Below are 13,995 nucleotides of genomic sequence, written 5' to 3' on the forward strand. Positions count from 1 at the left end.
CACACACACACACACACACACACACACACACACACACACACACACACACACACACACTCTCCTTCTCTCCCTCTCTCTCTATGTCTGTCTCTCTACGCCGCTCTCTCCATGTGTCTCTCCCTATATCTTGTTCTCTCCCTCCTGCAGTAAAATGTCTTAGGGGCAAGGCCAATGGTATACTAAGTGTGTATGTTCATACATGTGTGTGTGTTTTCTGTTCATTAGGTAGTTCTTAATGCTAGTTTCCTATAGCTCCATCCTCTCTCTTTCCCTCTCATAGGGCAGTAGTACTATTTTGGTGAGGTGGGAATACTACTAGTGGAGTTGAATTACTTCAGTACTACTATAGACTGGTAGGTAAGTATCCTCTAAATTACTTTGGAAAGAGGTGACACTGTGTACCTGAGTGAGTCACACACACACACACACACACACACACACACACACACACACACACACACACACACACACACACACACACACACACACACACACACACACACACACACACACACACACACACACACACTTCCCCAATTCAGAGCCCCCGATCAGAAAAAAAAGTGGATCAAGGATTCGATGCATAAATACCAGGGAAGAGGAGAATTGGGGGAGGACAAAGAGGAGGAGGGGGGGCAGCAGGGGTGTGTGTGGTGGGGAGAGGGGTGAGGTGGGTTTGGAGCAAAGAGTGGGAAAAATAACCCAAAAGTGAAACAGTCAGAGGAACATGGAAAATCCCTGGTTCCCATGCCAAGAATCCAGAGTGCAACACACACACACACACACACACACACACACACACACACACACACACACACACACACACACACACACACACACACACACACACACACACACACACACACACACACACACACACACACACACACACACAGAGAGGGAGCGCCTGCTGGGAGCACAGTGGAAGGTATCGTGATAAAAATAATGGAGCGGGTTAGTAGCTTTGAGGGGAGCTCTCTGGACGCTCGCTATCTGTGAACACTGAAGCTCTGTGAGGGGGGAGGAGGGGAGCCCAGGAGGGGGGAGGGGGGAGTCCAGGGGGGAGAGGGGTGAGTACAGAAGGGGAGAGCCCAGGAGGGGAGAGCAGAGTGTCCAGGAGGGACATGGGGCGAGTCCAGGGGGGAGGTCAGGAGGGGAGAGAGCAGGGAGTCCAGGGGGGAGGAGGGGGCTGTCGGGCAGTCCCGCAAGGGGGGGAGGGGGGAGGGTCCCCACCCTTCACGGGAGTGGGAGTCGTTTCCCAGCCGAGCCGTTGCGTAAACTTGACTCCTAAGTGACGTGCGTTCAGGAGGAACTCAAACCGCGTTTAACGGGGCCCCCGCCGGCCAACTCCACCCCCCCCGGCTCCCTCCGGTTCCTCTCTGAACGGGGGTGTGGTCACACATTGTCCATAACCACGGCGACCGATGATAAACAAACAAGGACGATTGTCAACGGCACAACAGCTCGTTGGCACTCGCGTCGATAATCGGGAGCGACACGTTCTCGATCTCCCGAGTCCGTCGACGGACGCGTCGCCGTGAGACCGCGGTCCGGCTGTGGCCCCTGACGGTGGACGTGTCTCCGCGGGGAGTGGCCGCAGTGTGTGGCAAAAAAACATTACATCGACGCACAAAACACTGACAAACACGGTTTTGAGACGTGACGCGCACCAGACTGTCCAGGTGCGGCATGAGCAGGCTTCAAGTTCTACCAACGTATAATACCAAAGTGCCTCATAATACATATCTCCACCGTATTTTTGTGTCCCCCAGCTTTTGTCCCCCGCAAACCGAGGAAACTTTGACTTGGCGTACACAGCAGTCTTTCATCAGTAAAAATTTGCTTTCCCTCCCTTCGGTATTTCCTGAAGTTAATCAGAAGTTGACTATGAATAATTTATGAATCAACTATTAGTGTTGTGTCTGTGATATTCACAAGCTGTCGCTGGCGCTCTACAACTTCGGTGTCAACAGTTTTCCTGCCCCCGCCTGGTCCAGCTGAGTGGCCCAGCTTCTATCTATAGCCCGACTCTATTTCCAGACCAGGCCGGCGCCGCGCTGTGGAACTCTCCAAACTTTACTTTACCTTCAAGATCAAAGTAACAAAGAAAAATGTATTTAATTCTCAAGTCACACAGCTGGTGCCGCGTTGTGATTTAAATGCGTTTTTTTTTTTTGTTTTTTGTTTTTTTTAGGGTGGGCTGAGGCTCAGCAGATCATGGAGGCCTCTGAAAGCCTGGGGCTCAACAAGGCCGCCCATGCCCAAGATGGTCCTTCAGTTCCGGGGGAGGGCGCGTGCCGGGCCGGCTCTGTGAGAGTGAAGGTGGAAGACAGTTGGTTCTCCGTGGAACGGGCCTTACTGGCGAGCTGCAGCGATTACTTCCGTGGCCTCTTCAACTCGGGAATGATAGAAAGTCGCCAGGACGAGCTGAGTCTCCAGCGGGGCGTCAGCGCCCGGGGTTTCCTCATCACACTTGCCGTCTGCCGGGGCGAGTCTCCCGCCATAAATGGACCGGATGAACTGGTAGAGGCCGTGGAGTGTGCCGCTTTCCTGCAAGTCAAACTTTTGGCCCAGCACCTCTGCGACATCCTGCACTCGGACAACTGCCTGTTGCTGTACCACGCGGCGTCCATCTTTGGGGTGCACAAGTTGTTCCAGTGTGCCGCTCTCTTCCTCCGCGATTCTTATGACGACCTGAAGGAGGCGGCAGAGAGCACCATCCCCGAGGATCTACTGAAACACTCTGAGTCGCTGTCCCCCGCAACCTACATCGCTCTGGGCACCCATTCTCCTTCAGTGGAACACTTAAGAGACTCCTCTCGGGTCGTCTGCCATCTGGATGAGGCAGAAGGAGACTGGAAGCACTTGACTGACCTCCCCACGCTCTGCAGCACCTCTATGGCCGGGGTGGCGGTGCTCTGCAACCGCCTGTACATCGTCGGCGGCGTGTACGGTTACGGCAAGGACACGGTGGACGGCGGCTTCTGCTACAACCCCGATTCAGGGACCTGGACTGCTCTGCCTGGACCCCAGCAACCGAGATACGACTTCACTCTGCTCGGGCACGAGGGTAAACTCTACGCGGTTGGCGGTGAGTTCCAGAAAAAGACGATTTCCACGGCTGAGGCTTACAACGTGGAGAAGGGCGAGTGGGCGTTCATCCATCAGGCACCGAGACCAGTGGCATCGGCCGCCTGCGCCGTGGCCAGGCGGCGGATGTTTATCTGCTTGTGGAGGCCGCCGGCCACCACGGACATCTACGAGTACGTACCATCGAGGGACCGGTGGTCTCTGGTCACCACCATGATCAAACCGCAAAGCTACGGCCACTGCATGGTGGCCCACAGGGACAATTTATACGTGATGCGCAACGGGCCCTCGGATGACTTCCTGCGCTGCCTGATGGACTGCTACAACCTCACCGCGGGCCAGTGGACCGCCGTGCCCGGCAACTACATCAACAGCAAGGGGTCGCTGTTCACCTCCATGGTGAGGGGGGACTCGGTGTTCACCGTCAAGCACATGCTGACGCTTGTGTACAGGATCGGCGGGGATGGAACGTGGAAACCCCGCCGGCAGATGAAGGGATTCCCAAAGAGCGGATCACTGTGGACGTGTCTGCTGCGGCTGCCCCAGAAGGGGCCGATCAAACCGCAGTCGGATGAAAAAGGGATTGACGAGCGCCCGCCGTCGCCGGGAAGATCGGTGGAATTTGTCGAGGCCATGCTGCAGATGTGAAGTCCCTTCATGATGAAAATATAACTGGATGTGTGAGCATTCAATGGATCACAGAAAGTGAATCCAAGTCTAACCGTGGCAAAAGGCGGATTTTGAATGGTAACCATTACTCTGCGCGCTCGCAAGAAGGACGAGTAAGTTAATCATTTGGAAGGTAAACACACAAGTTACTGTAACCACACAGGAGTATTTGTATAACTATGCGCATACACACACCCACACACACACAGTAGCTGACCGTTACTACTACTGTTACAGCTGTTGTTAATCAGGACAAATGCTGAGTTACAGTGTGTGTATGTGTGTGCGTACGCGCGCGCGTGCATGTGTGTGAAGTTCAAAGGCATTGAAGGGATGTTCTAATCCCCTCCTCGCCCCCTTCCCTGAACTCACACTGAGCTAATTCAGTCAGCAGTCGACATAAAACACGTTACTGCCGTCTCACACACTCGGCTTTACACCGCTTTACTTCCCCGTTTTCCTACCTCTGCAGTGATTAAATACCGGTCTGCGAGCGAAATGACTGCGCACGTTTAGGGAAAGCCTCGGGCCGGCTTATTTGAAGGCTTGTGGGAAAAGTGTCTCACAAAGTGTGGGGGGTGACTGTCCTGTAGTCTGGAGCTTAATTTAAGAGTAGAAACGTGATTCCAGTGCCCGCTGCTCTGCTACTTTGAAATGCTGAGTAGACGCCAGAGACACCGGGAAGTAGTAATCTGAGAGAGAGTGAGTTAAAAAATAATAATAATCTCATATTTGATACTTTATTCAGCCAATTCAATGTATTTGCATTATGCATGCGCTCCTCTATGCACTGCATCCATTGTTGGTGGCGGGGTCCGCCTTTCCCGGCAAGAATGCAAAGATCGGGCAAGCGCAGGTGATGCGAGATTCGATAAAAGCAGCGTCGCTAGCTGTATACAAACTCTCCATGTGGATAAGGCTTTACAAATAAAAACGAAAAAATATATATACCCACCACCTCATGTCACAGCATCAGTCAAAAGAAGACAAACTTTGGAGAAAAGGAAGTGACATCTAAGAGCGAAGACCAGCGTAAAAAAACTAACAAAAAAAAACAAAAAACACAATGTTGTAGTTTCTCATGTGATTCGTGGACTTGTAGAGTTATCCACCCCAGCTCACACCATGTGATGGATCATCACTTTAAAAATCAACGCAAAGCGGTGGAATCACTCCGGCTGAAGTGGTCCAGTTGTGGCTAATTGCTTCATGTAGCCCCCCCCCCCCACCAGCCACGGCCCGCGGGGCTGTCTTACCACGACTGTTATTTACCGCGACTCATTTATCACAGACGGCGACCGAACCGAGCCGGAGATTACTCACGGTTCTGGGGGGCGGGAGATCTGGCAGACTCTTCCGTGGAGCGGGAACGTATTTCCCCGGCTTTCCGTTGGCCAAGGCCTCCGATCCATCATCGACTGCAGGCACAGACACAAGAACCATGATCTTAATGGTTGACAGAAGAGCTGATCCAGGCAGAAATACTGACGGTGCTTTAAATCTTCGCCAAATTTGTTGCACTGAATTCCTTTTCAAAAGCACAGTAAATCTGATTAGAGCCACGAGCGTGGGAAGATGCTCAATTATTTTCAGATAATAATCTGTAGAATCTCCATCTAGTGAGCATGAGCTGTTACCGGCTGCTGAGTGGAGGGGAAAGGTTTGACTCTTTTTTTTTTTGAGACTTCTTTCTGATTTGTTCAGTTTTTGTACTCTCTGTTCATTTGATTCAGTTGGTTTAAGGCAAGAGGAGCGAGGGAGGACTTCATGGTGAACGGATGAAAATCTGATAAGTCGGTCTACTCTTTCGGGTTGGGAATTAAACTCATGAGGATCACATAATTCTGTCAAAATTCATTATTTAGGCGGAATAACGCCAACTGCGGCTCCCAAAAACCGTACAGCCCAATTCTCCGAAATTGATTTCTTCCAGCCTGAAATGCTAATTGTGAATCGCAAAAATGACTCCCTTCTGTCCAAAGTATTTATTTGTGCCTGTAAATCAAAACCTTAATTCAAAACCAACTGCCTTAACCTCGCATTCGGCTCAGTAAAGCTGCGAGCAGAACAAACGACCCGTCCGCCGCGGTGACTCCCGGCGGCGGAGTCGTTCGAAAAGGATTAGTTCGACGCGAACGAATCGCTTGCGAGTCTTGCGTCACTGCTGCTGACACCTCATTTCCAAGCGCGCGCGCCAGATCTACCAGATGTTGCGCGGTTCACAGCAACGGCCCAGTGTGACCGAGAAAAAACAAAGAAAACACAAAGGCGCCCGATGACCACGGACAAGGAGGAGGAGGAGGAGGGCCCGGCACGCGAGATGAACCGGAGAGAGGACAGGAAAGTATTGTGCGTTTTGACCGTGAATTGCTCCGGGTTTTATTGCGGATTTTTTTTTTTTTTCGTGACGGTCGCTCTTTGCTTATGTCCGTCTCTTGGCCACGGTGCGCTTCTGCGGAAACAGTCCGCTTCCTCCGCGCTCGGTTGTTCCACTCACTTCCTCCTTGAGCGTCGGCATCTGGGCCTGCGCAGAGAAATCACAGAGCCTGACACCAGAATACAAGTAAAGATGGCTGCCGGCGAAGCCACGACGGACGAGACCCCCGAGTGGGTTCAACCGTGGGGGTTGTGACCCCACGCGGGGTCACCTGGTACGCACCAGGAGTGGAGTCAATCATACATTGATATTTGATGGACAGATTTTGGAATCAAACTGTAGTTAAATAAGTTTGGAATATGGGATCATTTCAATGCAATAACATTTTGAGCTCCCGTCATAATAAAAGCAGGCGATGCGACACTCAAATCCACATAAAGTTCTACCTTCTACGGCCAGTGTTGTCACTTTGAGAAAACGCCGCGAGAAAGGTTCGTATTCCGCCTCAATCTGTTGCTTACTGGCCCAAATGTGAATTGCCCACACAAACAAAACACATAAAATGGATCATAAGCTGGATCAAAAATAGCAATAAAAAAAAAAAGGAAACAAAATTGTGCTTATTATCCGTGGAACTTAAGTGTTTTCTTCTGTAACCGTAGAAGAAATTCCGAGGATTTTGGAGCGTATTTGTACAGACAGACAGATAGACAGATAGATAGACAGATAGATAGATAGACAGATAGATAGACAGATAGATAGATAGACAGATAGAGATAGATAGATAGATAGATAGATAGATAGATAGATAGATAGACAGATAGACAGATAGAGATAGATAGATAGATAGATACTGTAGACAGACAGATACTGTTGATAAATAGACAGTCAGAGTATGCCACAGTAATATGTCAATAATAATAAAAATAAAATAAAAAGTGGTAAATACTGTATTTTACATTGATTGTCTATGGGAGGAAGGCAGTTCCAGCCGTTTCGTCTTGTTATTTTATTATTTTTTTAATTATTTTTTTTACATTTTTCTTTCCTTCGGTAACTGTAGAAGAAAATCTGAGGATTTTTCGGGAAGTATTTGCAGAGTGCATATGTGTTAAGTCTAGTGTTCGCTGAAGCCTTCCCTCTCATCGCCGTCCAAAGGAAACAGGTTGGTCTCAGATGGAGAGAGGCTACGGAGAAACGGGCAGGAAACGGGAGGCGGGGGCGGGGTGGGGCGGGGAGGTGGGGCGGGCGGAGGAGGAGAGGAGCCGGGCGCCTTCTTCTTCTTCTACATATGCTCATCATCGCAACTTTTTCCTACGACGACCCGAGTCGAGGCGCCTCGTTCTGAGGCCGTTATTATCACTCAGCGCTCTTGACCCAAAGTCGGACCAAAATAGACACGCCCAGGCTTTTACACAGCGTGGCTTGGCTCTTTACCCATCATGCATCATGTTCCGTCTCTTCACTTTGAGAAACATCTGATGTCTAAATGGTCGATTTTAATTCATGTTTATTTTGTTTGTTGATAGTATTTTATGACGACGAGACCACGACCAGAAAATCAGTCCGACCAGAAAAAGAATCCGTTTTTTCCGCCGGGTCCATTTACACATACTATGAATTTGATCTGATGAGGTGTAACGATCAGCATAAAAATAAAAAAATAAAAGCCGAACAGTCCGAGAAAATGGTGAATAAACATAATAAAATTGAAATATAATAAAAAGTGAAGTAAAAATAAAATACAAAGAATGTCAGATACATAGAAAAACCCCAAAAATATAAAACGTCAGATAAGGGGTATATTATGGGGGTGTCACGATTCAGATTCAAAATCAAAAATCATTTAAAATGAGCGTTCGAAATCACAATCAGGTTGGCGAGGGGGGGAGATCCAAAGCTCAAACCTCGCAGCTCGTGCATTCTAATAATTTGAAGAAAAAGCGTGCTTCGATTCAATATGATATATCTTGTGAGAAGTGCCGGTACGCACTCCATGAATAGTAGTTAACGTTATGGATATGATTTGGATTGTGAGACCAAAGATAAGATCATAATGTTGAACGGAACATGATGCAGTGATACGATGGAGCAGAATTGGGAAAAAAGTCTGATTAGAGAAGAACGTACAGAGCGGACACAGACATGGTGGACGGAGGAGAAACACTGCTGAAAAGTTTGTCTCTTTCCGGTGAGCAGGACGATCCGGCCCATTGAAAAGAGTCCACTCTTACGGCTCCAAAACATTTATTTTATCTCGGAAAAATTGCATCAAACGTTTTGTTTATTTTTATTCCACTAAAAAAAAAAACAAAAAAAAAAAAAACCCATTGTTTATAAAAAGGATTTAATGTGAGTGGACTTGTTACTTGTTGAGAAACAATTGTTGTTCTTTACAAACCAAGACTGGATAGTCTGACACTGGCATAGCTGTCAGTGCTGAAAAAAAAAAAGTTTAAATCGAAAATCCAATTGAATGACCTTAAAATCAAACTTCAAATCGAATTGTGGATTTGGAGAATCATGACACCCCTCGTATGTTCGGGGTGGGACAAAATATCGATACTGGAATATATCGTGATCATACCTCCCGCAATAAGTTATCAATACACTGGCTCTAAATATCCATACTTGTATTAAAACACGCTGCCGCTCTAAACTAGTGGTTTAACGGAACGTAGATGATCCGTACGGTTCGACCCCCCACAGGTTCGACTCGCACGTGAACCGCGGCTCAATTGCAAAATGTAACCATCGTAGCAGAAAACAGTTTGTGGTGTGGGGATGGGATGATTTGAGCAGCCACACCTGACCTGGATCGAGGTGACTGGGTCAGGGTGGCTGCATGCCCGTTTGCTCGTTGGTTGGGCTAACGAGCAGCGGGCTTAAACCCCGATCCTCAGACACTCAGGATAGGAACCCTGTCATTAATTAATAACTAATTATTAATTAATAATAAGTGATAACTCCATAAATGTGGATGCAGAGTTGCAGTGAAAAGAAGATAAACACAGATGCTGCAGTGACTGGTTCACGGTGTGTCGCTGTGTTGTTGATACTGTACGACATGTCGGCAATGAGCTCCTCATGTCGCCGCTTTGCGTCTGCTCGTCCGCCATATTGGAGCGCTTGAGGTCAACTGGTAAACAAATACGATGTGTATTGAGAGATGCAGACTTCTCTACAAAATCCACTGTACCGCCTCATTCTGAACCGATTTTCATGAAATTTTGTTTGCTTTAAGCGTGAGAAATTGGAACATGAAACTGGTTTCTTATTGAATTAAATTCAGTTACTGGGGGCGGAGCTAATCCTATTTTTTCATTCACTACCGTGTTTAAAGGAAAAAGGTATCATGAGTGCCTCATATTGCTTTAGGCTTTAATTTAAGTATTGATCAAATATTTTAAATATTTTAAGATATTATTCAAACATTGGACATCTTTTTGTTGCACAATATTTCATCTCAGTTGTCAGATTCTGTGAAACTGAGACCACAATGCAGTGAATAAATACATAAATCCTGCTTTTTGCCTTTTTAGCTGTATTTTTTCTTTAGTTACACAGATGTCGTGATGCATCTTAGATGAATTGTCTTGCAATGTATCGAGTATCATGGAATCGCTGTATTGTGATTACCATGGTTATCGAAGGCAACGTATCATGAGTTAATCTGTGATTCCCACCTTTAGGGTATACATTTATAAATGACACCGATCAACCACAACATTAAACCAGTGACAGGTGAAGTGAATAACATTGATCATCTGGTTCCAATGGCACCTGTCAAGGGGTGGGATATATTATTATTATATATATATATTGTTATATATTATTATTATATACATACTGTTATATATTATTATTATATGAGGCAGTAAGTGAACAGTCAGTTGTTGAAGTTGATGTGTTGAAGCAGCGTAAGGATCTGAGCCACTTTGACAAGGAGCACATTGTGATGCCAGACGACTGGGTCAGAGCATCTCCAAAAGCACAGGTCTTGTGGGCTGTTCCCGCTATGCAGTGGTTACTACCTACCAAGAGTGCTCCAAGGAAGGACAACCGGTGAACCGGCGACAGGGTCATGGACGCCCAAGGCTCATTGATGCACGTGGGGAGTGATTGATGCGTCTGGTTCGATCCCACAGAAGAACTACTGTAGCACAAAGTGGTGAAAAAGAGAACATTGCTGTGATAGAAAGGTGTCAGAACACAGTGCATGGCAGCTTGCTGCGTATGGGAGCGCTCAGAGTGTCCACGCTGACCCCTGTCCACCACCCAAAGCACCTACAATGGACACATGAGCGTCAGAACTGGACCATGGAGCAATGGAAGAAGGTGGCCGGGTCTGATGAATCATGTGGATGGGGTGAGGGTCCGATCCGATGGAGCATCTGTAGGATGTGCTGGAACAACAAGCCTGGTCCATGGGGGCCCCACCTCACGACTTCCAGGACTTAAAGGATCTGCTGCTGACGTCTTGGTGCCTGATACCACAGGACACCTTCAGAGCTCTTGTGGAGTCCATGCCTCCACGGGTCAGAGCTGTTTTGGCAACACGAGTGGGAGCTACACAATATTAGTGTTATTAGTGGTGGTTTTAATGTTGTGGCTGATCAGTGTATAATAATATTTATTATTCATATTCTTATGTATATTATTATTATACCAGTATTATTGCACATATATTATTGCACAAGTTGTGTGAATGTGTATGCATGTGAGTGAGCGTTTGAAAAACCTCAGAAGACAACAGCAAACATAGCATTGGTCATTTACAAATTAAAAAAATGCTGCTGAATATTTTTTGCTGGTGTTCATGGTTTGTCGACATTGACAGTTTAGAGCAGTTTACAATTTCGACCCGTCTTTTGAGGACGCTGAAAAGCGTCTCCACCCCACCGCGGTTGACATCAAAAGGGGTTTTACTTGGAAAGCCCCCAAATTTCATGAAATCGATACAATTCCAAGCCTGCAGACGGCAAAATGCAACACTATCCGGACCACCCACAGACCGAAAGAAACCTTTCCAGCTTAATGCTACGACGCGAGAACGCGAGACCGTCAAACACACCCAGTTTACAGCTTACACTCAATTATTTTCAGCGTGGAACGCAGCGCTACATACTCCGCGGTGGTGTTTAGAGTGGAACGAGGACGATCCATACGACATCCATCATGTTGTTTTTGGATTCGTGCGAATGGACGAGGGCTGCGCTCCGTTCTAGTTCTACGCCTGCTACACCCTAAAAAGCCACAGAAAGCGTTTTCATGATGGTACGATGTTTAGCTTAACACAGTTACAAAAACTTTTTTTTTTTTAAATATAAATATAGAAGGAATATACCGGACGCTCTATAAAGAATAATTAGAGAAAAGATTGTTTTCCTCTCTACAGTATGTCTCACCTTTGTCGTCTTTGTCCTTTGCCACAACAACTTTGTTCATGTAGATGTACTCCTCATCACCTCCTGAAAGACAGAACCAGAACCACAATCAGGAATTTCACTCGGCAATGCAATTTTGGGTCCTAAATTCCCAATATTAGGAAACATGGCCACGTAAAGACCTCCTCCCTACATGAAGGGAGCGCCGGACGCATCCTAGTTAGGTCCCTTGCTTGGCCAAGGTGTTTCCTTGGGCGTACGAGAAAAGGATTTCCCATCAGGTCTTGCGGACGCCTACATTTCGAAGGACCTTGTTAGTTCCATTTACCCCGGTTCGTCGGTTGGGCCTGTTGTGCAAGAGAGTACACAAAAAGCTTTACTGATGTTACCGTGGCATCCGGAAGAGGTTTTCTGTGTGGAGATTTCGGGATAGTCGCATGACAGCGCCTAGCTGCCTTTTTTTTTTTGGGGGGGGGGGGGGGGGGGGTTTAAAGCGACTGAAAACGTGCATGCCTACATTGGTGTTAATCTAGTATGGCGATTACATTTTTTATCCTCAAATGTACTATTCAATCACTTTAAATCATTAATTACTGAAAAGTATTAATTCCCAAATGTCTGTAAAGCAATTTGAGCTGCAAATATGAAAGGTAAAAATCCATTTTATTATATATATATATATATATATATATATATATAATTAATTATTATTATTATTATTATTATTAGAAAATACCCAGAATTAGTTTATTCACCAAGTAGGTTTGGTTTGCACAGACAATATTTATATTTAGCATATTAACATAAACAGCGGCATTTTACATCCCGGTGCTTTACGTTGTCTGCACGTGGGAGCGAGTGTAAGTGCACACAAACACGGAGGGCACGTGGCGCTTTGGGAAATGACTGAGTGTAAGGATCGTGGATCACTACAAGATCTGTGCACCTGCTGCCGCGCCGACATAAGGCGAGCGCTGACGAGCGAGCTGATGGCGTTTTAGTACGCGTGCCAGTACTTCTGCAGTACATTTAGTACATGCACTGAAGAAGACACAGGTAGCGTCAGTAGTTGAAGCCTTGCTGTAACTGTGATTATTAAGTGTGAATTTTGAGGAGAAAGGACGCAATTACCAACTATGTCGGGTGTAATGGAAAAGTAATATAACGAGCAGTGTAACAAATTACTGTTGGCAAGGAGTAATAAGTAAAGTTATAACATTACTTCTGAAAAGAGTAACGAGTAATGAGTGGCATTTTTTTGAGTAACAAGCCCAACACTGGTTATATGTACATAGCTGGAAGCTTTCCTATGTATAGGTAGTTGTATTCGTAGATACTGAACATCAGCGGGGAGGCCACTTCCAGAAGGGGTTCCTGGAGAGGGGTTCCTCCAACGGAACATTTTGCACGAGTCAGTGGAGGCCCAAAACCGAAAATGACCCCAAAACGTTGACTTCCTGTGAGGATTCCGCGGCGTTTTGACCACGTCTTTCATTTCATTGCCTCTCTGCGCCATGAACTGGTCGCACGCGTCTACGCCGACTCGCACCGCGAGGTCATGTGCTCACAGCGTGCGTGTTCTTGCATATGACCACGTTTGACCAAATGAAATACAGTTTTTTTGCTTTATTTGACATTGCTTTGGGACAATCATTTCAGGACGTTCTCAAAAAGAGGACAAATAAGTGTAATAAGTGGACTGTCCGGCCTAAAGCGAGGTGGAGGCCCACGTAGACTGTAAACAACCGTGTACCGTAGCGCAATATACACAACTGTAGAATATATACAGCAGGATAATGTATTTATTTAGAGCCGCTTTACCTGACTACCTTTTCCTGCTAAAATGTCCTTATTTCTCTGCGAGGGATCACTACAGGTCTACAGTTCTGTCTCGGGGCCCTAAGTGGCGGTGGCGGTGGCGGTCCACGGAGGCTTGTGAATTTCAGGCTTGTGAATCGCCTAAAACATCAATGGGGAAAGTAAATTCCACATGATGAGATCCACACAAATATCCTTCAATTGTTTTCTCAAAAGTCCAGGATTAGAGGGGAAATCCACCCAAACAAGGGGGGCTTTGTACGGACAGACTGGCCCATTGACTCCCACTCTCACCGTGGCGCGGCATTCATCGCACATTAGTCAGTGATCGCCATGCCGACACATTCTCCGACTTCCCCACTGGGATGTTCTACTTCCAACTGATCAAAATACTGAGGATAGGACACAGTTCAACTCAGGAGGTTTGCGTTAACCACCCGTCGGTGTCCAAGTGGCATTTTTGCGGCGGGTGCATCCATAGAACCAACATAGGAAAATGGACAATGAAATCAAATGTTTTTTCCCCCCAAATTCTCCATGCATTTATATTATTTATATTATTTATCTTTATATCTCATACAACCTCATTGCTATACACCTCCTTTCCTGAATAAAGATTCAAGATTTCAAGATTCAAGAGGGTTATTCGTCACA

The 13,995-nt window shown here is 46.7% G+C and overlaps 2 protein-coding genes across 2 annotated transcripts in view; one reads left to right on the top strand and one right to left on the bottom strand.

The window, feature by feature from the left end:
• afap1l2 (actin filament associated protein 1-like 2) overlaps window positions 1-13,995 on the bottom strand; it is a 59,868-nt gene that overhangs the window by 16,293 nt on the left and 29,580 nt on the right. Inside the window, exons 3-4 of the mRNA XM_080021751.1 lie at window positions 11,545-11,607; window positions 5,083-5,177 (exon numbers count right to left, since the gene is read on the bottom strand). Coding sequence (XP_079877877.1) covers window positions 5,083-5,177; window positions 11,545-11,607 — 158 coding nt within the window. The remainder of the gene's footprint in view (window positions 1-5,082; window positions 5,178-11,544; window positions 11,608-13,995) is intronic.
• Window positions 2,218-3,738, top strand: LOC307246065 (kelch repeat and BTB domain-containing protein 13; the record flags this gene model as incomplete). The annotated part of the gene is made up of 1 exon (XM_080021860.1): window positions 2,218-3,738. One exon carries the CDS (start codon window positions 2,218-2,220, stop codon window positions 3,736-3,738), a length of 1,521 nt encoding a protein of 506 aa, XP_079877986.1.

This window comes from Zeus faber, assembly GCF_960531495.2.
Source record: "Zeus faber genome assembly, chromosome: 20".
Lineage (NCBI taxonomy): Eukaryota > Metazoa > Chordata > Actinopteri > Zeiformes > Zeidae > Zeus > Zeus faber.